The sequence below is a fragment of the Podarcis gaigeae genome (genome assembly GCF_964106915.1).
Source record: "Podarcis gaigeae genome assembly, chromosome: 7".
NCBI classification, from domain to species: Eukaryota; Metazoa; Chordata; class Lepidosauria; order Squamata; family Lacertidae; genus Podarcis; species Podarcis gaigeae.
In genome coordinates this window covers 64,695,868-64,722,170 of record NC_139683.1, presented here as the reverse complement: position 1 = coordinate 64,722,170, position 26,303 = coordinate 64,695,868, and the positions used below count along the sequence as shown (strand labels likewise).

The 26,303-nt window shown below is 40.5% G+C and overlaps 2 protein-coding genes across 5 annotated transcripts in view; one reads left to right on the top strand and one right to left on the bottom strand.

The window, feature by feature from the left end:
• CDYL (chromodomain Y like) overlaps positions 1-8,824 on the top strand; it is a 90,936-nt gene extending 82,112 nt beyond the window's left edge. For both annotated transcript variants that reach the window (XM_083747323.1, XM_083747322.1), the window contains 2 exons: positions 3,620-3,763; positions 6,808-8,824. In XM_083747323.1, coding sequence (XP_083603449.1) covers positions 3,620-3,763; positions 6,808-6,966 — 303 coding nt within the window. In that variant the 3' untranslated portion in view covers positions 6,967-8,824. The remainder of the gene's footprint in view (positions 1-3,619; positions 3,764-6,807) is intronic.
• RPP40 (ribonuclease P/MRP subunit p40) overlaps positions 1-26,303 on the bottom strand; it is a 38,676-nt gene that overhangs the window by 3,649 nt on the left and 8,724 nt on the right. The window contains exons 8-12 of one of the 3 annotated variants that reach the window (XR_014566299.1): positions 25,615-25,836; positions 15,872-16,261; positions 9,044-9,148; positions 4,751-4,889; positions 3,205-3,282 (exon numbers count right to left, since the gene is read on the bottom strand). Coding sequence is in view for 1 of the 3 variants with exons in the window: in XM_083747395.1 (XP_083603521.1) it covers positions 25,641-25,836 (196 nt within the window). In the remaining 2 variants the exon portion in view is untranslated. Of the gene's footprint in view, positions 1-3,204; positions 3,283-4,750; positions 4,890-9,043; positions 9,149-15,871; positions 16,262-23,307; positions 25,837-26,303 lie in introns of those variants that run through there. The other 2 variants (XR_014566300.1, XM_083747395.1) reach the window with 2 other exon arrangements.

The window sequence follows — 26,303 nt, the reverse complement described above, 5'->3', positions numbered from 1 at the left end:
TCTTTACAGATATTTCAGACTTGCTTGAATAGGCGATAATAAAAATGCCAATGTAGTCGTTTCTCCCCTCCCCAGGATAGACAGAAATAATGATTAAGCAGCACTGAAATATTTGTCATGGGATTTGGCTTCCCAGGAAGCAATTACATGGCAGATCTGTGATCAGATTTCCCATTGTCAAAAAGGAACAGTATCATTTGTAATGATAAATGACATTTTAAGGCTGACTTTTAATTGGTCTTGAATACCATTGTAAACACATGTGGCTGAACCGTTCATTTTTGTTAAAGTAACGTTTGCTTAAATTTAGTCTTCCTCTCTGCAAGCTCCTGCTGATAAAACTCTCATAGGTTTAGAAATGCATTTAATTACACAGGGTAAAATTGATGACATTTGAATAGAGCTTCTATCTAATCAGTTGGCATCTTAAAAAATTGACAGTTCAGTTTTTGCTCATATTTTCTCATGCACTGAAATGCTTATATCTGCATTCTGGCATGTTCAGATAACATAATAGTAGGAAAACCTCTTCTTGTTTGAAGCCTGGTGTTTTCATACACCCTTCCCCCTGCCTTTTTACATTTTCTTTCTTGAGATGTATAGGAATTGTCAAAGCTGCTGCTTCTCCCCCCCTTTTTTTTCTTTTTTTTTTAAAAACGGAATTTCCAAACCTGTGATTTTACAGCTGTAATCACATTTCCATAGATGTTCATGCAGAACATTCTTTGGGCATGTAAATACCTCCTGGCTCTAGGGGTTGCTTGTGCGTAAGTTGCCGCCACTCCTGGCTAGGTTACCTGGGTGAACCCTTTCTGTCTGGACAGCCTCTCACCCGTGGCTGTCTCAGTTGCTGGCAGAATCCGTCAGTGGGCGTTTCTTGAACTTCTTCCAGCAAATAAGTTCTTTGACGCCTAGTCTCCTCCTACTCTCCCTGCGCGGAAGTCTTCTGCGCAGGGAGGGTGTGGGCAGCGGAGGACCCGTGCTCTCCCCGCTGGTCTCCAGTGAGGAGTCCTGGGGCCCCCTCGCCGATTCCCCCTTCTGCCCCCCTTCTCCACTGGTGCTACGCTGATTTCCTTCCCCAGCAGATGGGCTGCCTCTCTCCCTACTGGCACCCTCTCCGGCATCCCTCTGGAGCCTTCCCTCCGCCTCTGGCTCCAATGGCAGTTCCCTGACAGGTAGTAATGGTCCTGTCAAGATTTGGATGTTAGTGACATCAGTGGAACTATTGCAGTTTAGCAAGCTTGTAATCTGAGCTGAATGACATATGTTAATAGTAGCACTGATTTGATTTTGTGGTAACGCTGGTGACATTTTGGGTGTCCTTTGTTGTGAGAGGTCCTTTGTGTGGCTGCCTTGTTACAGTTTCTGTATTAATTATTCAAAGTTCTTCAACCCTCCAAAGAGTTAAAAAATGCTGTGATTTCAGGAAGTTGCAACAATTCTAATTGAGTTTTGGACTCTTGGGTGAGGGTCTTCATCATGCTTTGAGTTGATGAATGTGTACATGCATTTGGAATTTTGCACGACTTGTTTATATGATTAACAGCTTACTCTTTCAACTTGTATAACACACTTTAAATAGAAAAAAAGCTTTACATTTCCTGGCGTGGGGGATCTTTAAAACATTAAAAAAGTATATATAAAAATCTTTTTTATGGTACATTTGATAGTGACTGTGCGGTTGGATATTAGATAACATATTTGGGTGAGACTACGGCTACAAATGAAAGGTTTGTGGGCTTTCTTGTGCAACACTAGCACTGTTTCACCCCACAGCCATTAGAGAGGATTTTATATTCTTGAGCCTTAGCTTGCACATTTGTAAACTTGGGGACGCCCATTTGCATGTCTGTGAGTCATTTCGTGATATGGCTCAAGGCCACTCCATTATTTAACCAAGTATTAGTCATGCTAAAATATGTTCAGTCTGTCAGCTCTTTTCATGCATCATGTTTAGTTCACAAATTAATTTGAATTCACTATCCATATTTCAGTTTTCACAATATCTGAAATTTTTATCACAGTTTAAATCCATTCAAGCCATTATTTTAAAGTCTGAAAAGCTAGTGTGTCCAAATTAAAATACATCTATAATATTTGCATGGTAACTTGTATAACAGTTGGCATCCCCAGTAGTTGTATAAGAAGTAGCAGCTCAGTTGCATTGGAACTAGGGTTGCCATCCCTTCCCTTTAAAAATGGAACAGTACCATTTTGGCGGTACAGAGCCCCCTGTCTTGTTTGGCCCACAATTTGTCCCATTTTTGAAGTCATAAAAATAAAAATTGGCATTTGTGTGCTCACCCAAACTAGCTTGTGTTGCCTGCAACCAAACTTGGCTTTCACTGAAAAAACAGTATGCCGTAATCTGATGCACAAAGAAGTTTGATACTCAAATGTATGCAAGTGGGCAGTAGATTGTGATGGCACTGGATCATTTAAGCCAACGTCCTGCTAGCTGAAATGATTTCAAGAGGAAATTGTTCTCAATTTTACCTGTACAAAGTAGACTGCTTTCCAGATTAACCAAGAACAACAGAAATCAAAGTGTCTATTTTTACAAACTTTTGTTTCAAAGTTTGTGATCTGCCTATAATAATGCTTTGTCTCAATATAAAAAAAGAAGAGATGCTCTCATTGAATGGAGCGAGCTCTGTTTCAGGAACAAGTTAGGTATTTATTTATTTATTTGGGTGATTTATGCACTACTTGTCCCCATAGTCTCTTATTATAAATGGATATATCAAAATGCAGTATGTGTTTACCTTATTTTGGCACCAGCAATTTTACCTACAAGATCCATTGGTGTGAGGAATTTGGGTGTGCAATTCTCATCGGCATCCAATATGAAAATATACCGAATTTTCATAATTAAAGATAAATAATACTGTCTAGTTTCAAGCCAATTAAAAATGTGAAACTCATTGCATTTGCAGGATAAAAAAAGTTTTTAAGAGCATTATTTATTTATTAAGCAAATTTTTGGCATCATCATTTAGTATCTGCTGCTTATGCAGAGTTTCTGTTTATCCCACCATGCCATTTGCTTTCATGCTTCTCTAGTGCTACAGGCTTTAATTGGCTGGTCAATCAACTAAGCCAATCTGAATCAGTGAAGGTTGTAATTAAGGGCATACTTGCTTGTTTTGCTCATTTATTCAACAACGATAAGGACAGCGAAAGAAAATATATTTTAAAAAATACCTTTCTAAGAATGTTTGGGGTTTTTCTTTCCTTCTTTAATGGTTGTTTCCCAGTTTCTTCATTATCTGATGCAAAGATCTATATTGAGATTTTAGCAGAGTGCACATTTTAAAAGCAATTCAGTTGAGAGACCTAAATTGTATGCCATGCTTATATTGCAAACCCCTTGCACTGTAACTGTGTCACTTCTAGACAGGGACTTGCACACTAGCACTAAATATTTATTAGTGGTAGATTTAGTCTTTGATTTTGTTTCAGTCCATGGAAAATGAAAAACAAAACAAGAAGAAATAGTCCAGGCCAGTAAATTGTCCAACCTGTAGAGGCATTTCTAGAAACAGCAAGGTTTGTATTCAAAATGTTTTGATAACCTCATCATATTTCATGTTACAAAAAACATTGCTATTTTCCTCAGGCGAATGAAATGTTATTCAGTGGAAGGAAACTGACTGCACAAGAAGCATGTGCCAAGGGACTGGTGTCGCAAGTTTTTTGGCCAGGAACATTCACACAAGAAGTCATGGTTCGAATTAAGGAACTTGTCACGTGTAATTCAGTTGTAAGTTTCTTTTACCTTATTTCACTTAAGGCTGAATAAGTGATTTGTAGTTATTATAGTGGCTAAGGAACACTTCGCATAGTGAATTTTCTCAGTGTTTGAGCAGTGCTGAGCCCTCCCAAGCCCTGAATACGCCCCAAAACATGGGGAAGCCAATTGGGTTATGTGCAAATAACAACAACAACAACAAAGTCTTATTTATATCCTACCCTCCCCAGCCGAAGTTAGGCTCAGGGCAGCTAACATCAGATATATAACATTGGTATAAAATCAAACAATAATTAAATTAAATTTAAAAATATGCAGGTAGAAGCATTTTCCCCAGTGGCCATGAATGCAAGAATAGCTGTTGTATCTGCATAAAGTCTTGTTCATACTGTAGTTATATGAAATATATCATGCACAACTATATCATGGGACAGCTTGTTTGGAGGGAGAAGTGAGTGAACTGATCCCATGAACATTTAACTATCCTAATGTCCACCTGAAAGCTGTCCACACTTGTAATACAGCTTTTAAATAAGCTATTTGACATGTTGTGGGAATTTTTACATAAATTTGGAAAGTGAACCTCGGCAGCTTTATTTTAGTCTTAAATTTTAGAGTAAGGATCACAGTTGTGCTGAGTGAGCTAGCCAAAAATATCTTGTTCTAAACTGCTTTGATATTTGAACAGAGTGTCCATAGCGGTGTTTTGTTTCTGTTTATATTTGCTTGGATAAGACAGACCAAAAATAACCAACCCCCCCCCCTGCCATCACAGGGGTACAATATTTAGGGTTAAATATACAGGGTTCCACCCTGCATAAGTCCTACTTACATAATAAAAAATAGTATTCAATGCAACCCTCTTGGCTATGCTATGCATAAGTTGAGCTTCTTATTAATGAACCAGAGTCAGAGATGCAACAAACATTATTTGGTTTTTTTCTGAGTTACATAATTACTGAAAATACTATTTTTCTGTCATAATTCTTAAACACACACCTGGGTTCCAGCACTGTTAAGGCATTTGGGGAGCAATTGTATGCACAGGAAGCCTGCATAAAGCAAGCTGGTGTAAGTTAAGCCAGTGTAGTTACACCAGATCCAAATCCTGTTCAGCAGTGAGGCAGCTGCTGCTGTTCTGCGGAAGGAAAACAAGCCAAGTTGCTAGGTCACATAATAAATTATTATTGTTGTTAATAATAATAATAATAATATTACCCCACCCATCTGGCTGGGTTTCCCCAGCCACTCTAGGCGGCTTCCAACAAAGTTTTAAAATACAATAGACCATCAAACATTAAAAGCTTCCCTAAACAGGGCTGCCTTCAGATGTCTGAAGCCTACTTCTTAACCATCTGGTTGCACTCCTTTTGAAGGGGCACACATTCAGCTCAGCTGGCTGGGCCAGGATAAGCAAGCTATGTTGGCTTATCTTCAGCTCAGCTGGTGTAGAGGACCTTACCACCAGCTTTGAGGTGTTTCCCTTCATCGTGTACCATCTGACAGGTGCTCACGACTTGCTCATTTCTACAACTCCTTGTGGCAGACAAAGAGAGCAATGGCCTAATCTTTTTAACTTGGAGGAAGAGTTACATCTTTCTAGTTACCAAATATTATGATTGTGCGGTGAACTGTAAACACATTTAGTTGAGCCTGCTCATAGTTCCCCTTCAGACAGTTCCCCTTTCCTGATCAGGTTGGGAAAGCTGAGGTGGAGGAGGCCAGGCTGTCCTTGGATAAAGCTTAAAGGTAAAGGGACCCCTGACCATTAGGTCCAGTCGTGGCTGACTCTGGGGTTGCGGCGCTCATCTTGCTTTATTGGCTGAGGAAGCCGGTGTACAGCTTCTGGGTCTTGTGGCCAGCATGACTAAGCTGCTTCTAGCGAACCAGAGCAGCGTATGGAAACGCGATACCTATTTCTCTACTTGTACTTTGATGTGCTTTCGAACTGCTAGGTTGGCAGGAGCAGGGACCGAGCAACGGGAGCTCACCCCGTCGTGGGGATCCGAACCGCCGATCTTCTGATCGGCAAGTCCTAGGCTCTGTGGTTTAACCCACAACGCCACCCGCATCCTTGGATAAAGCTTAGGGACTCCTCAAGTCCCTCTCTGTCCATGTTAGCCAGCCATTTCTCAACATTCCATCCCACTCAAGCATGGCCGAGAAACAGAAAGCAGATCAGGGGTTAACCCCCACTCAAAGACGGTGCATGCCTTGATTCCCTTCCCCCATGGAAACAAATGGTAGCCATTCATTTAACACAGGAGTGGGTAAAATTCAGTTCTCCCGTCCCTCAGTGATCTATCTCCTTCCTGAGTGTGGCTATGTATTGTGTTCGGTGGCGGGGTGCCTCTGTTCACACCGCCTGTTACCTGCTCTCTTTCTCTTATAATTTAAGTATTGATATATTGGAATGGTAGGGACGCAGGTGGCGCTGTGGGTTAAAGCCTCAGCGCCTAGGACTTGCCGATCGAAAGGTCGGCGGTTCGAATCCCTGCGGCGGGGTGCGCTCCCGCTGCTCGGTCCCAGCGCCTGCCAACCTAGCAGTTCGAAAGCACCTCCGGGTGCAAGTAGATAAATAGGGACCGCTTACCAGCGGGAAGGTAAACGGCGTTTCCGTGTGCGGCTCTGGCTCGCCAGAGCAGCGATGTCACGCTGGCCACGTGACCCGGAAGTGTCTCCGGACAGCGCTGGCCCCCTGGCCTCTTGAGTGAGATGGGCGCACAACCCCAGAGTCTGTCAAGACTGGCCCGTACGGGCAGGGGTACCTTTACCTTTTATATTGGAATGGTGGTCTCCATCAATATATACAGTGAAAATGTACAGCAGCCAAAATGATCATTAAAATTGTCATTTGCAACAGAATAGCTGCCATTGGGTTTCGCCCTTCCTCTCATATATTGCAAAGAGGGCAGTATCCTCCACCCACAACAAGGAGGCACCTGCCCTAACCAGTGAGTGTGCAACACACACTCATCTTTGCACTATGCCTAACCACGGCATATTTCTTGTTTTGTATAACCACATGCTTATTGTATCTTCTTCATTTTATGTAGGTACTTGAAGAATCCAAAGGTTTAGTTCGTAGTATTATGAAGGTGGACTTGGAACAAGCAAATGACAAAGAGTGTGAAGTTCTAAAGAAAATTTGGGGTTCTGCTCAAGGAATGGACTCAATGTTGAAATACTTGCAGAGGAAGATTGATGAATTTTGAAGAGATGCTCATTGACACTGGAATTGTATTTACTTTGGGACATCTGGGTTTTATGGATGCTCTAAACAAATTTAAAAGTCCGACGCTCAGAAAAGAGTGGGACTAAAGCTTGAGGAGAACTTCTTTTTATTGTCAAGGTTTTTTTAAAAAAATAATTAAAGAAGTACTGTATGTTAAGCATTGAACAAATTTCCTTTCTCCATATATAGATTATAAATATATATATTATATTTCTTTATATACACGAACTAAAAAAAAACCTATAATGGAGTGCACTACCAAACTTTTGTCTTCTACTTTATCATTGGCTAGTACTGTATCAGAAGAAAAAGGTGGATAAAATGAGGTGTTGCGTTATTTTGTATGTGGCAGGAAGGTCCTGAAGCAATGAGATATTTTTTCACTAGAGTACAGAATTGAAACGGGTATTGGCCAGCCCTTACTTTCACTGCCCAAAAAGAGTTAGTTGAGAAGAGGCGTTGCCTTGAATTCTGAGGAAGGTTCTAAATACCTCAAGTTATGATGCATTCAGAAAAAAAACAATTATTTTTTAAAATAAAACCCTGTAATTAAATGGTCTATTTTCTCTGTCTCTTCTCCCTGCCCCCCCCCCCCTAATCCCCACCTCCTTAAAAAAAATGAGTGTGCTCAGGATTTATGCTATAAAAAACACTCAGCCCTTCTTGTTTGGGGGAGGATGCCCAGTTCCTACCCAGAGAGCATAAAGAAGCCAGTCTGTCATTGAAAAAGAAGCTTCATTTGCAGTATTAGTGAATCACTGAAATACCATATATACTATGGATAGCTTAGTCTTAGTGGGTTTTATTATTTTAACTACATAATTGCTTCTGTTGCTGGGTGAGAAAACAACTCTATATAAGTTTTTGTTGTTTTTTTTGGTTCTTTGGTTTGCTCTTTTTGTTCTTCTGTTTGAATTACACCAAAAAATGTATTTTATTTTATTTAATAAGTTAAAATTTCTTTTGGCACACTATTAAATATTCCCTTTCTTTACAAAAAAACAAACAAAAACACCTTACCTTATATTAGATGTTTAATATCTTTTGTTTTTAGTTTGAATTATAACTATGGCCCTGATCCAGAGATCTTTCCATGCAGCAGCAGCAGGCTGCATGCGTTCAGCAGTGGATGAAGATCTCCACTGCCATACGATCGGCACTGTCAGCTGATTTCATGTCAGAGTGGGTTCTTGGAATCGGCTCCTCTGCCTTCAAGTTAGAAGAATATCCATCTGTTTGGCAGTGCATACTTGATACAAGAGTACCACACTGCAACACCCAGATGCTGGATGCAATTTTCTCTCCCCCGCCCCCCGCACAGTGCCCTTTTGTGCTCATGGGACTGCATCCAGAATGGCACTATGCCCATGAAAGCTTGTTTTCCATGTGCAGATTGCCATTATTGGATCAGCGTGCATAAAATATGCAGTATTGATGCACAAGAGTGACCTTTGTAAACAATACCTATTTTGCATTCCTTTCAGGGGTGTGTGATGATTCCCGACTCCAGATATCTATACTTGGGTATCTGTTTGCAATCTTACTGAATGTATGAAGAATGGGGGCGGGTGGGGGGGGGAATCAAACGTTATTTTTGTACAGTTTGGAACTTTATACTTGGAGCCTGACCACCTCATCCTAGTGGAGAGTTGTACAGTGTGTAAATCTGCTTTTACCTTGGATTGGTACAGTATTTTTGCATCTGTGGGACCTACTTTTTTGTTGTTCTAGTAGTTTGAACTATATATAAACTGTACAATCTGTAAAGTTTTTATAGAATAAATATTCAGCTGTGAACTGGTTAAAATAAAACTAATATTTCTTAACACCTCTTAAAACTGCTGCAGTGTGTAGCTTTCTTTCTCCTCCATCTCCCTACCTTCACTCCCCCAGGAAATACTTCATTCCACCTTTACAAATCCTTTTAAAATTGCAGTTTTCATGTAAACACTGCTAGTTATCCTGAGACCGTTCTACTTAATTTCCTCATTTGCAGACATAGCAAATTAAAACTGTTATAGAAAAGGTCAGGAGGTTAACACTTCAACCTGGTATACCTCTTAGATGATTCAGTGTAGATATAACAGGATTAGTTCTTTCCATCGGTGTCAAGTGGAAAGTTCAGTCTCAGCTACAAACTTCACTTGCATTGACTCTTAGGCCTTAGGCAAAAATAAAAGCATAGAAAAACACACGATTATATTCTTCCAAATGACTGTTATCTTCACATACCAGAAGCAATTACAGAACTTTTTCTACATTTTAGAATCTAGGTTAATTTTTGGTTTTCCACCCAACCATCTCATTGTACCATGTTGTTTTTTTAATGAGTTTTAAGTTTCTATTCCTATTTATTGAAAAAAAAGGAAGGGGATCTTTTTGATGATGTGAATCAGTATGATAAACCTTCAGTGCTGTTGTGTTTTAAAACTTTATTTTACCCAACAGTGAGTTGTACAGGCTTCCAGTTTGTCTCAGTAACCTCTGTTAGGCTAGTGTTCCATTTAAAAAAATAAAAATCAGTTCCTCTTCTAAAAAGCATATTCTGTAATCTGGGGACCAACCTGAAAGCAGCCATTTTGTCAAGTATGTAGAGATTTTAATACATTGGCTTGTATCTCCCTGCTCCACATGAGAATAGACAGATCTTGAGAAAAACATGCTGAGTATTTGGGATAGTTATCCCTCAGGCCTTCTACTCACACCCTACCACACAAATCCATTTGCCTGTCCATAGGGCCCACCTGGCTGATTTGGATAATGAGCCCATCATGTTCAGAATATTTTTTTAACGTTTATTAACTGAATGTGTATGATCACACATTCTCTGGGTGGCTCACAAATAAAATGCAATGTACAATAAAAAAAGCACTTAGAAAAGGTGTTTTTCTTAAAATAATAATAATAATAATCAGGATCAGGCCATAATATGTGAGTTACTTGGGAGCTTCACCTAGCACAAACAGGTGTATGAAACAGGAAGGTTGTTCCATAACGTGCCAGTACCAAAAAGGTGGCTCTCCACCTCACTTCATTTGGTGGGGGGGCACTAAGAGCCGAGTCTCTAAAGATGATCTTAAGGTTCAAGTGAATACATATAGGAAAAAGTGTCCTTTTAGGTACCCAAGCAATTCAGGTTTTTAAGGTTTAAAGCCAGCCCTTTAAATTGGACCCTGAAACAGACTTGCAGCCAATAAAGCTGGCAAAGTACAGGTCTTTTAGGAGTGGGACCATCTAGAAGTTCAACCATTGCTCAATAATTTGAAACACTGAAATAGTTCAAATTAAACGAAAATAAACTTGCCAATACATAACCTTGTATAGACAAAAACATATAGTGATTCCTGCTTCTAAGGAGCATGCCATCTAATTCTGGAAGGAATATAGTGCCACAACCTAAAGGGTCCTGTTCCCTGTCACCATCTGCCTTACTTTGGAATGCAGTTGCACCCAGAAGAAGACTTTTGATGAACTTTTGCTATTAATAACAATATGAATCACCTACATATATTTCAAGGTGATTTGTTGACACACCATAAAAAAACAGCTAAAATCATTTTAAAGACTGCACAAAAACAACTGAAGATAGGGGTTAATTTTGTATTGTTTTTAAACCTAAGACAGAGGCTTTTTTATCCAGATGGAAATACTTGTCAAAACGAAAACGTATTCAGTTATTTCTGGAAGGTACAGATTGTGGGTGCCTTTCATGTCTCTGCCACAATGCCATTCCACAGAACAGAGGCAGACATGCTGAAAGCCATGCTCCAAGTTACTGTAGAGCAGATTTCTTGTATTTCTGGAATATTTTTTTGAGAAACTCCTGCAAATCATACTGAACTATATGTTCTCAATACACAGGCTGGTAAATGTGGGGAAAGGCATCCTTTCAGGAACTCAGGATTGTTGAGATGTTGGGAAAGTTTAAGCTTAATAAATTGGATTTTTCTTGCACCTGCAGACTGGCTACTATTCATTTTCTTCCCCTCCCTGCCCTCCCTGCATTTGTTGCTTTGTTTAATTTCTTGGTGGGATTTGGTCCTATTTGTTATCCTTTCATACTCTAGAGGCAATGACCCAAAGGACAGGAATGGAGCAGCTCTTTCTCCCATCTGCCACTTCCAGAGTTCTCAATCAGGGTCTCAAAGGGAATCTCTGAGATGTTACCTCTCTCAACAGTAAGAGATCATATCAAGAATCCCAACGTTCATTACTCCATGCATGTATTTTGCAACCTCTCATAGGCTCTCAGCCCATAGTTGTGTGGTAGACAATAAAGAATGGTTGTCAGACTCATTAACTCTGACAAAATTTTAACAGCATTTTTTTTAGGGTGATGCACATTCTGCTTTGTAGAAAGCAATGATGCAAGCAGAATGTGACATCACTGAATTACAGTACAGCATGTTGCTCATTCAGAGATACTCTGTTAAACACTTGATCAGTAGTTTTTTTCTTGTTATGAATAGCTTCATAGATGGCTGCAGCCATGGCCTCTGGATTACATCATTAAGCATTGGTTTCAATTATGAATCACTGAGTCACCCTGTTCTCCAGTCTCTAGTTGCATCCAGGAAGCCAAATTGTGCGACTCTACCAATGACTCTGAAATTATCTCATGGACTGTCCATGGTTATAAGCAAGATGCATTCATCTGGGAACGTCTTGTGGTTGGACATTAAACATACCAATTATTTTTAAAGAATAATTAAGGTTAAGTTGGAACTTGAATCAAGTAGGAAGGTCTTGAAACCTGTTTCAAAAAACTGTACCTTGAAATGGCACTTCAGATAAATGCATTTAAAATTATTGTTGCCAATAGGAAGGGAAGAGGTTCCACAATCATAGGAACAGCTGCCTGGCTTGTTGTTCTGCCCACAAACACCAGGTTGAAACTAGCACTACCCAAGCCATATGGGAAACTCTGGCACATAGATTGTATATTAATATATTTTGCATTTTATGTATGAAGTTTCTTTTCCACCCTTCCTCCCAAGGGAGCCCTTTCTGGTACTGACCCTGCAAATAGGAGCAGAGCCACAGTAATATGGTGCCTCCAACTCCCCATCCCCAAGTCATTCCACAGGGACACCATGGTCAGTGGTGTCTAAAGTCACTGGGAGATCAAGGAACACCAACAAGGCTGCACTTCCCTCTGAACTTGATGACGCAGCAATCCTCTCAATAACTCCTATAGGCTTGAAAACACTGGCAGCATACTGCAAGGAGAGCAAACTAGAACTAAATTATCAGAAAATCAAGATCATGTGCTTTGCCAAAAGGCCCAAACCTTGCTCATGCCATAAGATTGCTCAGTGGCCATAAGACTGAGCAGCTCACCTGATGCAAATATTTGGGTATAACCCTTCACTCCTCGGAAAGTAGAAATGCCTACAAGGTTTATGTTGCAGGGAATGCCCAGAGAAGCGCAAATGCAATACTCAGGAATCTCAGGACTAATGGCGGACAATATATACCTGCAGCCCTCAAACTGTTTGAGGCCAAATCCATTGTACAGCTTGTATATGATGCCCAATTAGGTCCCCTTGCCAATTGTGCGCCATTAGAACTGGTACAATCTAAATTCTTAAGATCAGCCCTACAAGTGCCTAAACACGTCTCCAAAGCTACCACACGTCTCAAAACTGGATTTGTAAGAATCGAGGCTAGAGGATGGCTCACCACACTAAATTACTGGCTAAGACTATCCTTTCTCCCATGTGGCCTTGCTCCCTTAACATTTAAGGTCAGTTTCCAAACGACATGGAAACGTGAAATGATAAACATAATAACAACTCTAGGCTTCACCCCGCAGATCCTATTCGACATGGGGTATGAACAAGCCAAAAAAAAGCATCAAACAGCACGTGGAAGATACCAAACGCCAAGGAGATCTAGCTAGGTCCCCCAAAATTTTAATCAGTGAAACCAGAAGATACCTCACCTCCCAGATGCCATATACAGTGGTACCTCGCTGCTGCGCGGTTTCTGTTCTCCTGAAGCAAAGTTCTTAACCCAAGGTACTATTTCTGGCTTAGCGGAGTCTGTAACCTGAAGCATCTGTAACCTGAAGCTTCTGTGACCCAAGGTACCACTGTATAACCAACCTTGAAATTCCAAAACAGCAAAGAGCTTTCACTCTGGCCTGTTGCCAGGCCCTCCCTTCAGCCATCCAGGAGGGCTGCTTTAGGAAGACACCATATGGGGAGAGGAAATGCCCATGTGGCTCTAGGCAACAGGAAACAACAGAACATGTCTTTTTTCTCTGCCAATACTATACAGATACACGAGCTAGGTTCATCTTGCCTATATTACATAAATTTCCAGGTCACACAGAACAACTTTATACCTCCCAGCTACTTCCAAGATGAAAACTCATGTTACATACTCAGTTGCTAGATTCTGCACTGCCATGATGGATATTCATCAAAAGGATGGTTTGTGCCACAAACTAGGCCCAAAATGAAAGACCTGTGCTCCTTCACACTTCCTCCCTTATAGTCACTTTTAACTGTTTGTCTCTGTTTCTATGTTTTTACGTATGTATAATATAATCACCTTTTAATTACTAGTTTTTATTCCTTACCTGTTTTAATTGTGTGTTTTAAGTCGTATGCTTTATCTTATGCTAACCTGCCAACCTGAGGGAAGCGGGTGACGCTGTGGGTAAAACCTCAGCGCCTAGGACTTGCCGATCGCATGGTCGGCAGTTCGAATCCCTGCGGCGGGGTGAGCTCCCGTCGTTCGGTCCCAGCTCCTGCCCACCTAGCAGTTCGAAAGCACAATTAAGTGCAAGTAGATAAATAGGTACCACTTTCTAGCAGGAAGGTAAACGGCGTTCCGTGTGCTGCTCTGGTGCCGGTTCACCGGAGCAGCTTCGTCACGCTTGCCATGTGACCCGGAAGTGTCTGCGGACAGCGCTGGCTCCCGGCCTCTAGAGTGAGATGAGCGCACAACCCTAGAGTCTGTCAAGACTGGCCCGTACGGGCAGGGGTACCTTTACCTTTACCTTTAACCTGCCAACCTACCAGTTCGAAAGTGTGTCAAAGTGCAAGTAGATAAATAGGTACCGCTCAGGCGGTAAGGTAAACGGCGTTTCCATGTGCTGCTCTGGTTCGCCAGAAGCGGCTTAGTCATGCTGGCCACATGACCCGGAAGCTGTACGCCAGCTCCCTCAGCCAATAAAGCGAGATGAGCACTGCAACCCCAGTCGGCCACGACTGGACCTAATGGTCAGGGGTCCCTTTACCTTTACCTTTAACCTGTGACCAAAATAAAGTTTGATACCGATACTGACATTCTGTATCTTTCCTGATAAAGGTAATCAATAAAGCTGAGCAAGGGTACTAAAACCAGGCCTGAAACTGGACTAAAATGGGCCTCAAATATCTGCTTACTCCAAGCACAACTGCAGCTGGCCAACTACCACCCTATTTATCCCATTTTTCAAACAATTATTTTCTTCCAAAGCAACTTGCTTCAATAAAGGAGAGGCAGGCACTGCCATCAAGCTTTCAAATATACTCAAGGGAAAGGAAGCAGGGTGAACAGGTAGAGAAGGGAGATCAATTCTTCAATGCAAGACAAAGTGGTGAGCTATAAATGAGCACTTGGGACTAGATGCTCTTCCCTTGCACCTGTTCTTGTCTGAATAGCAGGCAGGGGCTCTTGTTCCTTTGGCCAAATGATAGGGCATGAGTGCCCTTTCCCCTTGCAGGCATGGGGCAACTGGCAAATTATGTTTGCCAGTTACCATTAATATGTTAATTGGTCAAATTATTTTGTAACTTTTTGTGTCTTTCACTCACTCATGCAAAAGGGAACAACAAAAAATCACTACGTATTATATTTTCCCTCAATCTAAAGTGTAACACACACTGTATAGCGCTGGTGTCATTTCTAGCTAACCGACCAAAGTGAGCAAGTTGGATTATTTCTCACCTTGTGTTTTGATTCCACTGGTCACCAGAGATTCTGGAATGAAGCCTGGCAGATTTGTTTAGGGCACACTTCTAGGTTTCACATTTGAATGTCAGATTGATTCCCTTGCCCATTTTCAAAGGAGAAGGGAAAATGCAAATTAATGAAATATGACCTCTCACTTGAAAACTGACATAGCAGAATGTCTCAAATGCTCTTTAAGAACTTGCTGTATGATTTGCTTTATGCAGCATTAGAGTTACAGCCCTGCAAAGATTACACACATGCCTTAGACTGACCTAATATAGATACCTTTGGCCTCAGCTAATAATTTACAATGCCTATGGTTTTCAGGGAGTGACGTATGAGCTATCTGCAATGAGTATGTATGAGCTTTATAGACACTTGTGTCTAAGACCACATATGACATTCGGCAATAAACAAGTTAATTTGAACTAAACCTTAATCCTGAACATGCAACATTGCTGCAAATCTGAATAAGGGCACTTTCACAATCCATGTTGCCCCAATAAGGGGTTAATTCAAAGCCATTTGTGTTCTAGCTGTGAACTGGGACACAACAATAAGCCATTTGATTCTTCATTTTTACAAAGTAGCCAAGAGTGTGGTTCATATTTTACCTTTTGAAGAGGTGTGACTTCTCTTAGGAGCCCTCCATGGGTAAATGCAAGTACTCTGCTCTAAAAGCTCTGGTACTCTTAGCAATGGGGGTAGCTTCTATTCACTCAAGAGTCATTATACATTATATGGAGAATGGAGATCCAAGCAGCTTTAAAAACATCCAGACATAACGTAGCTTGCTATTTTCCATGGACACAATCCTCCAGATACTGATGTTGCACAATCTCCATTTAAATGAACAGAGCCACAGTAAAACTTGGAAGATTTACAGATCTTAACCCCCCACCCCCACCCAAAGTATAATTTTTTTAGATTTTACTTACTCTTTGTTCCACTGATTAAGGAGTAGAGGGACTGAATCATGTTGAATAAAGGAATGATACATGGTTCCCCCCTCTATCCTCACGCTGTTTTGAAGGGGAATGCTTCAGTTTTGTAATCTGCTGTGTCAGAAGATGTATGTGCTACAACCACCATTTTTTTTGCTGGGGGGTGGGAGGGAGGACAGAAGAGAAATCAAGGCTCTGGTTGATATCCCCCCACCCCAGTCATCATGGATTGCTAAAAGACAACCTGTCTTTGCACAACTAAAGTGATGACCAAGTACAGGTGAAGTGTTGCCACGGAAACAAAATACCTGGGGCTCCATGTGGAAGGGTGCATGTCTTTCTTCCCTCCTGCCGTGGCTGGAGATGTAATCAATGTGTCTGTGTCTGAAAGAGAACAAAAAAGACTACTGTTCTTGAAACTAGGTCTGAAAGAGACGGCTATGGCCCTAGGAACCTAGTGGGTGAACAGGACATGTTGGAAAGTTAATGAGGTGAAGCTGCTTTCATGTTCTGGCTGTGTATACATTCAAATAAAGCTTGTATCACAGAAACTCCACCTGTGACCATGGGCATCTATGGGGCATGGGGAGGCAAGGGCTACCTTTTGGTGTTTAAATTTGCAGGAAAAATTCCTGGAGATGCCCATGCCAATGACCTCTATTCCAAGGAAGTGTAACTCAAGGAAATTACTCAATTTAGCTGACTGGGCATCCAGTTGCCTCGCGTACGTAACTCCCCAATTACCGTATATATGTAATATGCTGCCATGTGTAAACTTTGTGTGCTCTTCTGAATTGGCAGTTCTGATAATTTGCTCAGGAAATAATGGGAGAGGTTCCCTGGGCACAGATCACTCATGGATCAGGGTGAATCAGTCTTCTGTTGTAGATACAGGGAGAAGAGTGAAATACATTGGTGAAGGGCACGTGAGGATGTTTTTAAAATTTGGCTGTGCTCCTAAGCACATTTTACTCAGAAGTAACATTAGTTGCTATTAAGTGTGTTTAAGAATACAGTGGTAGCTCGGTTTATGAGCCTAATCCGTTCCAGAAGTCTGTTCTTAAACCAAAACCGTTCTTAAACCGAGGCAGCTTTCCCTAATAAGGCCTCCTGCCGCCGGTGCCCTTCCACCATTCTGATTCTGTTCTAAGACCGAGGTAAAGTTCTCAAACCAAGACACTATTTCTAGTTTTGCGGCGTTTATAAACCAAATCACTCTTAAACTGGACTGTTCTTAAACCGAAGTACCGCTGTACACTGCCATTACAACACTGTCTAAAACACTATCATCAACAGGACAACATATGCTCCTCCTGATATCTTATTGACACAGAGGAAGACCTTCAGACCTCTGACAATAAAATAGCAATCAATCAATTTCCTTTATTTGACCGATAGTCAGAAATAAAACACAGAAATAAAACACAATACAGAATTATGAACTAAAACATCATAGGGGTACATGAATAAGGTAGGGCCACAGCACTAAACCTCTCACAGATAACCCACATCAAGGCATTCAATTGTACGTTTCCGACGCTTGAGTGCCAGGAAAAGGAATTTAGCCACTGACAAAGTTGTTTTCCTAGAAGACTTATTTAGCAGATATGCTGTCTGCTTTCCTCTTTGTCGGGGACTAAGCTGGGGTAAGTATGGGGTTATAAGATACTGTCTTAAATCGTTGTAGAAGGGACAGCTCATTAAAATGTGCTCTGTGGATTCTACCTCACCCAACGCACAATGGCATAATCTCTGGTCATATGGGACTCCTCCATATCTTCCCTTCAGAACCGCCAAGTCAAGAACATTCAGCCTAGCCGCGGTAAATAGTCTGCGGTATTCCACGTAGTGGATATCCGCCAGGTAGCGAGCTGGAGCAGCTCGGTACATCTGCTCCCCCAGAAACAGCCCAGGTTTCACACGGGCTATGTCCTCCTGTCTCGCAATATCCCTTAATCTTTGCGCGATCACCGCCTTTGCGTGGCTATACGTCATGGACTCTATATAAAGGGAGGACAACCCGCACTTCTGCACTTCCTCCACTATCTCCCCTTCCCATGGAGATTTAAAGTTATCCCTCAGAATCAAGGGGGCCAAACCCACCGGTCTGAAGCAAAGCTTAAGCCAAAGCCATAACTTCGCTTTCAGGGCCACATACCTAAAGGCTTGGCAACCGGTTTCCAATCTCATGATCGCACCTGCCACGGAGGGGGGGGGGTGTCCTGAGTATGGCCCTGAGGAATTGGGTTTGGATAGATTCCAATTTTTCAAAGTCCCTACGTGAGCCCAAGGCAATGCCCACCAGTAGAAGAGGGAGCACTTTCATTTTAAAGAGTCGCAAGGCAACTTTGACAGTTTGTGCCTGTTTCTTAGAGTACAGGGTTCTAATCACCAAGGCTGCTTTCGATGCGTTCGAGGCTATGTATTCTCTGTGCGCCAAGAAGGACCTATTTGATCTAACAACCTGACCCAGGTATTTGAAGCAGCTGACCTGCTCTAAAGGAATACCATTAATTGACCATAAATTAGGTTTCGGTCAAGGACAATAAAATAGAGGGATTCTTGAAGGAACATAAAATGAAGAACTGTTTCTGTATTTCCCGGGATAGCAGTAATTGCCAGTTCTAAGGCTTGTCTGGCTAGAAGCCAATGAGAACCAAAATCACTGCATCAACTCAATTGACAAGCAAATTACAATATTTCACTTTGGGAGTTAGAAAGTGATTTGAAGAAATCAACAGTCCATGGTCACTTTTGGAAACAGACATTTCACCAAGGGCTTTGGACTATTTTTTTCAAAAATAATTCAGTTTCATTTCTTCAGGTTTTTACATGATGACATTTTCAGGAAATATATTTTAATCGCTGTAGTAAAATTAAGTTGCTTAAAGGGAACACAAGGAAAGCAATCCTGCATCAGACCAAGCCATTCCGTTTCATACCACAATGTCCTGAATGATGTTTAACAACATAGCTTGAGCATCCCCAATGTGGACTACATATTTTTATAAGATAAAATATTGTGATCTAGCAGCCTCATACCTGCTATTACTTGGGAATTCTAAGAACGCACTCCCCACCCCCAAAAAAAGAAAAAAATCAGTGGAGTTTTGAAATCAGTAGTGAAAATCAGTGGTTTTGAAAGGTCTAGTTTGCCATATTGATTCAAAATGGTGTCCAATTGTATCTAAACAGAAGAAAGCCCACTCCTTGATCTCAGGAACCATCATGCAAAATTTGGTTAATGCATAGAGAGGAGGCAAACAACTTTCCAAAATATATAGTGAATTAAAATAACCACAGAATTAAAACACTTCATATGAAAGGTCTTGTGTTCTTTCAGAAGATGCAAGACCCTAGCAAGCCATTGAGTTGTGGCAACTGATAATGTATTTCTTTTAAGAGCTAAAATTGCCTGAAGGCACACACTGTTCTTAGAATATCATAATGGCACTTAATGGCAACAATAAATTCAGGGTTGTGTGCAAGGCTGTGTGCATTTCTCTAAAACACATTTTTTAAAGGTTTATGGTTGTTTCAGCAAAAATTGTTAGGTCACAACATTTATTCTACATAAGAACAATGCACTGGAAAAATCTGGATGGCCTTTCCAGTTCAAAATGAAACAAATATGAACTTAAACTATTGGATTCTTCTGCTTTGGAGAATTGTAAATTCAACTTTCTACTTGGGAAAAAATGAATAGATATATGCAATTCATCTCCAAACTACCTACACAGATGAGTGAGCTCCAGCCAACTCCATTTCATATCAAAGCCTATATTTTGACAGTGCTTCCATTTTTTATTTCAGAAGCTTCTTCCTTCGTTTAATTTAGTACCCACTATTCACTTCTGTTGACTCTTATTGCTTGTAGAAAGCCTTCTTGGCTCTTTTTTAATAGACCAAAATTGGGTTTTATCACCTGAAAATATTGTCTTATGTTGCTGACAGTTAGTAGAAAAGGATCAATAGATGGAAAACTGCAAAAGGAAGAGTGTTGGATTTTGCCACCACAGCAGCCCAGGAGGGGGTGGAGAGGGGGAAGGAAGGAGAGAGAAGCCTTTGGCCAGACCGTGTTACAAACCATTCCAGAAAAGCTAATTACAACAGCAGGTGCCAGATTCAGTGCACAGTTGGCATTGTGTTCAGAAGACATAAAGCAGTGTTTCAGACCATGATGAGGCTTTCAGAAGTATGATGTTATGTATCTAATCCATAATTTAAATCCCCCAAAATGCTTTCAGATCCACATGCCTTGAGCCTTTTTCAATTTAAGCCTCCCTTAGATTAAGCACTCAGTATTTCTTCTGTTTATTTACATGGTCACTCACAGATCTGCTATAGATTCTATAAGGTTGTCTTACGGCTATTTTAAAACATAAATTGGTTGAGCTCACTAGATAAGGCTACTGTCACTATTATGAGGATTGAGCAATTTAAGCTAGCATCAGTTTTTCTTAAGTGAATGGTTTCATTTTCTCATGGCAATCCAAAAGAACGGCTAAGTGGACTTATATTGAGAAGTATACATCTTCTCAGTAAAAGCTGAGCTGCTTTAACATGTTTACAGTAATCCTATTCTGTGTTATTTCTTTTTGTCCTTTAGTTCTACCTCTCCTGTTTAAATAAAACTTTTTAAAAATGTGCAGCGGAATGATTTGGATTAAATCTCCATAAATATGAAGAAAAGGTGTAAACATTTACTTTGCTGGCATCTTTCTTAGTTTGGGGGGGATTTAATATTTTTTTTATGGATGTGCAGTGTGTGTTTTCCTCCTCAAGAGAGACAGCAAACAGCTGTGAAGATTAAAATGGAGCAAATTCCAATCTTGTAGAGCTCCACTGCCTTCTGTGGAGCTCTGCCAGAAATGTGTTCAGCTCCACCTGTCTATGCTGTCTTCCTTCCTGAATATTTTTAGTGTGACTTATTTTGTATCACCACCCAGAAAAAAGGCAAAAATAATTATGCACCAATTCAAATGTGACATTGGGCACATAAAATAAATGATCCATGATCCATGCAGGGATAGCATAGACAGCATCACATCTGAAACAAATTGCTAGCATATAAATATGTAAGCATTAGCAAATCACGGATCTATGGTGTGGGGGTATGTCATGGTCATGTGTTAACACTGTACACTTAGGCAACCGGTTTTAAACATGATGATGTCATCCATGGTTTCCTGCATAGAGTACTGCAATGCATTATATGTGGGGCTGTCTCGGAAGATGGTTCAAAAACTTCAGATAGTGCAAAATTTGACGGCCAGGTTGCTCACTGGGGCAAGATGAGTTGAGTCTGTAACACTAATCCTGGCCCGACAACACTAGCTGCCAATGAGTTTCCAAGCCTAATTCAAAGTGCTGGTGCTGACCTATAAAGCTTTACATGGCTCAGGACCACCTTAAGGACCACCTCTCCCCATTCAAACCGACCCTGGACCCTGTGCTTGTCATCCAAGGCTCTTCTCTGCATTCCTGCTCCAAGAGGTTCAGAGGGTGACAACACTAGAACAGGCCTTTTCTGTGGTGGCACCGGAATGCTCTTCCCAGAAAGGCTCTCCTGGAGCCAATATTACATGTCTTTAGGTGCCAGGGGAAAGCATTCCTCTTTACCCAGGCTTTTAGCCATCAAACTACCTATGGTTTTTAAAGTTTGTGTGGAGTGGCTGTTAATGATGATTTTTTTCTGTGACTGTTTTATTGTCTTCTATCATTACACTATGTAAATTATGAATGAATGAAACTTTATTTGCATCAGCTGTCGGCCATAGCAACAAAAAATATTGCGAAATATGTAAATTATGCTTTTAATATGGTATTCTGCCCTGGGATCTTCAGATAAAGGGCAGTATATAAATTAAATTAATTATAAAGGTAAAGGGTAAAGGGACCCCTGACCATTAGGTCCAGTCGTGACTGACTCTGGGGTTGCAGCACTCATCTCGCTTTATTGGCCAAGGGAGCCGGCGTACAGCTTCCAGGTCATGTGGCCAGCATGACTAAGCTGCTTCTGGCGAACCAGAGCAGCGCACGGAAACGTCGTTTACCTTCCCGCCGGAGCAGTACCTATTTATCTACTTGCACTTTGATGTGCTTTCGAACTGCTAGGTTGGCAGGAGAAGGGACCGAGCAACGGGAGCTCACCCCGTAATAGTGAAAATTAAATTAATAGTGAAAATTGAATTAATAATATATATTTTTTCGTGTCTATTGTAGCATTTCAACTGGACCCGATAGGCATACTTTTCTTTCATCAGTCACTATCTATTCTACATAATCTATTCTACATAATCCTGCTGTACAGGTAGGCAGAGACTAGAGAGATACACAAATACTATTTTTCTCATCAGATTGCTCCATGACAGTTCCATGAATACCAAACTTCTAAGAAGAGAACTGGAACTGCATTCATGGAAAGTCGGCACACCCTATCCTACCACAGCAAATGGGAAGGGTGTGTGCAAGAATGCCACCTCTTAAAGAAGTGCCTGTAATTGAATGTGTATGTGCGCTTGTTCTATAGTGTCAGCTTGGTGTAAACATGTAGTAAATCTTGGTGGGATAGAACTGTATACAGGCTGCATGTCCACGTCATGGATTCCACAGTACCCCATTTAATGCTCTGTATCGGAATAGTAATTTGGAAATTGCAGTCTTTTGTGAAAGCTGACTGAATAAGAATTGGTTCCTAAAGGCACTTTCTTGTTAGGACCACTTCACAAAAGACCATATCCTACACTGCTGTCATTTAAACTGACAGTAATTTTATCAAGAACACATTCTCACGTAGCTTTTTCACCACATGCATCATAGGAAAAAATCTGATGCATAAAGTGACCCTAAATTCTAGCTGAATCACTATGCCGTTAGAGAATATATAGTAATTAAGGCACTATAATCTAAAGGGGTAACTGAAAATTAACAACTGATTGTATCGGATGATAAACATTCTTTTAAAAAAAATGTTGTAAAGTGCATGCAAACAGTACTGGAGAGTGCAGAATGCTATAATTTGCTTCCTGCTACCCAGGAGCACTGTGTTCAGCAGAATCCTTGCTCTTGTTAAGATGGCCAGCTATAGTTGGAGGCTCTAGGAGTCAACTGTTTTTATTCTAAAATAAGAACTCAGGTTATTTTATAAGACATTATGCCTGCTCTAGGTGGAAGCTAGAGAACACCTCTGAATCTCTATTACAATAATATTTAAGCCACCTAAGCATAGCTTTCTAAGTCCCCACTCTTGCTATTTAGCTGGGAGACAGAAAAGTATGGTTGTTTATCTGCTACTGATTACAGCTGAACTGATATGGTGTCAAACTGTCTAGATTTGAAGCAGATGGGGCAGAGGATCGTATGATTGTTTCTCCATGCACAGCCATAACGTAAGAATATGAGATTTTAAAATAAATAAAACTCTGGAGTTTGGGGCTTGTTTTTTCATATGACCAAAAAAGTTGCTATAAGAAATTAATAGCATATTTTCATAAATTTGTGAATAGCAAAACAAGCATGCTGGGTGCATGTAGTAAAAGGCCAGTTCACAGATATCTGTATGTGGAAGCAAATCTTCAGCAGATATATCCTCTTCCCATTCATTGCATCTTTTCATGTTAACTCCATCTGCATTTGCACACATACACTGTTCTCAATGCTCTTGCATAAGTGGGACTATCGCCTCTTCATCCAATAATGAACATGTGAAGAGGTTCTGATTCAAACTGAAGATTTTATATGTGACATGAGAGGGTGCATGCACCTGAATCTTATTGCTGTATAATGTTACATGCTCAGCCTACTTGCTGAGACTCTAAACTAGCTCAAAGCTGAAGCTCAGACTGTCTGAAAGGTCAATATGCCAACTAAAAAAATACTCTGGTTAATAATGTTTAAAACAAACAAAATAATGTCAAGCAAGGATTTCCAAAACATGCTCTCCTCTGCCAAAAACAACAATGATTATTTACAGAGCAACGATGCTCCTACGATTGCCAGCATATAGCATCATGAGCCCCCCCTTGCCACTTTTTTTTAACAATGCCAAGAGATGTTGTAATAATTTCTGGTCATAATATTTTGCTTCTGTAATCTGTTGCAAAATGGAGAGTAAAATTATTTTTTTGCTGAATTCATGTCAAACAAATTGGATAAGGTCACAATCCCCCGGGTCTAGATTTTCATTCTTGAAAGGTTTTCATTAAGTATATTACACCTTCCCCCATTCCACAACTGAGCTCACTTCCTTCCTGTCTGGCTTTGAACTTTCCTGACAAGCAAGGACCAAGATCTCAGCACAGCAATTAGAGAAAAGGCTGTCTTTAAGGCAACTGCAGTTGCTTTGATCTTAACAGGCTCAACTTATTATGCTACAGTGAGTTTATCTACTCTAGTTTGTTGCATTAGTCCTATTTATTTTACTTTATATGATAGAAGTAATTTGCAAGTTGTCATGTCGAAGATAAATCACTTTCCAACTATGCAGTCTGCATGTTCTCTACCCAATTCAGTATTTGCTTCTGAGTATGCTGTGAAATACCATGGAAGTTGCCAGATTCTGACCTGTTGAGTCAAAGCTCAAGAACAGCAATGCATTATTCTGGGAGAACCCAACTCTACTGGTGCAGCATGCCACTGTTCGGAAGTTAATGTCTAGAATATCATGTTTTAAATGTATTTAACATTTTATGATCACCTTGTAAGAGCTATGATATAAAAGGAACCTGTAAGTATTAAATTAAAGGACTCTAGTTCTGCTTCCTAACAGACAAGATGGCACAAGATTGAATAGGGACTTGGGGCACCTGAAAATCTTGCTGACCTGAAATTATTATAACAAGAGGCACTGGGAATAGGTCACAATTTGGTAAACCTAGAAAGCATCACTTTTACCTTTCTACTCACAGGAGTTTACCGTCAGAGTGTCAGATGCCACCATACAAGATCTTGTCCTAGCAACCATTTCCATTATAGTAGTAATGCTGTTTACCAGATCTCCACCCAACTATCACAGTTGCTGGTAAACTCCCAAATCTTCATCCAGTAAGTTCAGCTGTGTTTTACTGCAGTCATTTCATTGGATGGTTCCCATGACACAAGCAGCAGACACGTTGCAAAGTAGCCTCCCATTATATAAATGTCATTTTATTCTTAGTAATTTCCAATGGTATTGTGTTGTAATTAGAATTCACACACAGAGATTCACACACACACACAGCCCAATAAAAAAGACAGCACAGCTGTGCAGCACAAGGGGCTAAGAAAAGGGATTGAGATGGGTGTCTCTGATAAGGCAAGGGTTCTAGTTGTACCAATAAGCTGGCTCTAGGAACTGGTACAATCCTTCCTACTAGCTGCCATGTTGGTAAGAGCAAAGTCTAATAATTGTTGCTTCTGCAACTTCTTACGTAAATTCAAAACATTTTTCTCCAAAAGGTAGAATAAATGTTTTGATTTACATATCACTGTTTTTATAGCAGGATTTTAAACCAACTTCAAACCAACATGTTCCACAACATTTTTTATGGCTGCAAATTTAAAGCTCAAACATTAACTATATTTTTTAAACCCATACAAAAACACACACTTAAATATACAACTAATTTAAAAAAAGAAAATAATTAAGATGAAAATCATTTCACCTTTGTGTTTGATTTCAAGCCAGATAACCTACCCTTTTAAAGGGTGTATTTTTAAAATAATTTTACAAAAATGTCTATTTAATAATACAACACCTTTGAATGCCTTCAGTAGTCATTATTTAAGGACAATCATCATATGCTCCAACTGCCATTTGAAGCCAGTAGTCCAAGCTCCTAAAAATTACGAAGTTGTATAAATTCTCCCCGCCTTTTAGGAAACCATGTTCACTTTCTTTCCAGGAAACAGGGCTGTCAGCAAAGCCATGAACAATGAGAGATATCCAGTGAGCCAACTTTGGTTCTTCAAAATAGGAACTGTTGTGGGGAAGAAAAGAGAAGCAAAACTATAAATTATAATAAGCTTTGCAAGAGAAGTTAGATCATAGCAGTTCAAGCAAACAGCTTGAACCTATGGATATATACAGAGAAATAAGTCTTATTGATAAAGAGTATGTACATAAGATTGTTCAAATTAACACACAGGGGGGGGGGGAATCACCTAACCAGCACCATCAGTAGAAACCCTGCACAAGGACTTCTGCTTGTGCTTCCCCCTGCACCCCCCTCCCTGAAATTGGCTGTGAATCAAATGATTGGAAAAACACTGAAACAAATATAATACTGTGTACGGTTTTGCATGAACACACATGCAGTGCAACCCAATGCATGTATATTCAGAAGTCAGTTCAGTGGTATTTATGCTGTTGTGTGTTTAGGGCTCAATTTGATCAACTCCAGGTGTAGTTATAGCATGCTAAATAGGACAGATTGTATAGCTAACT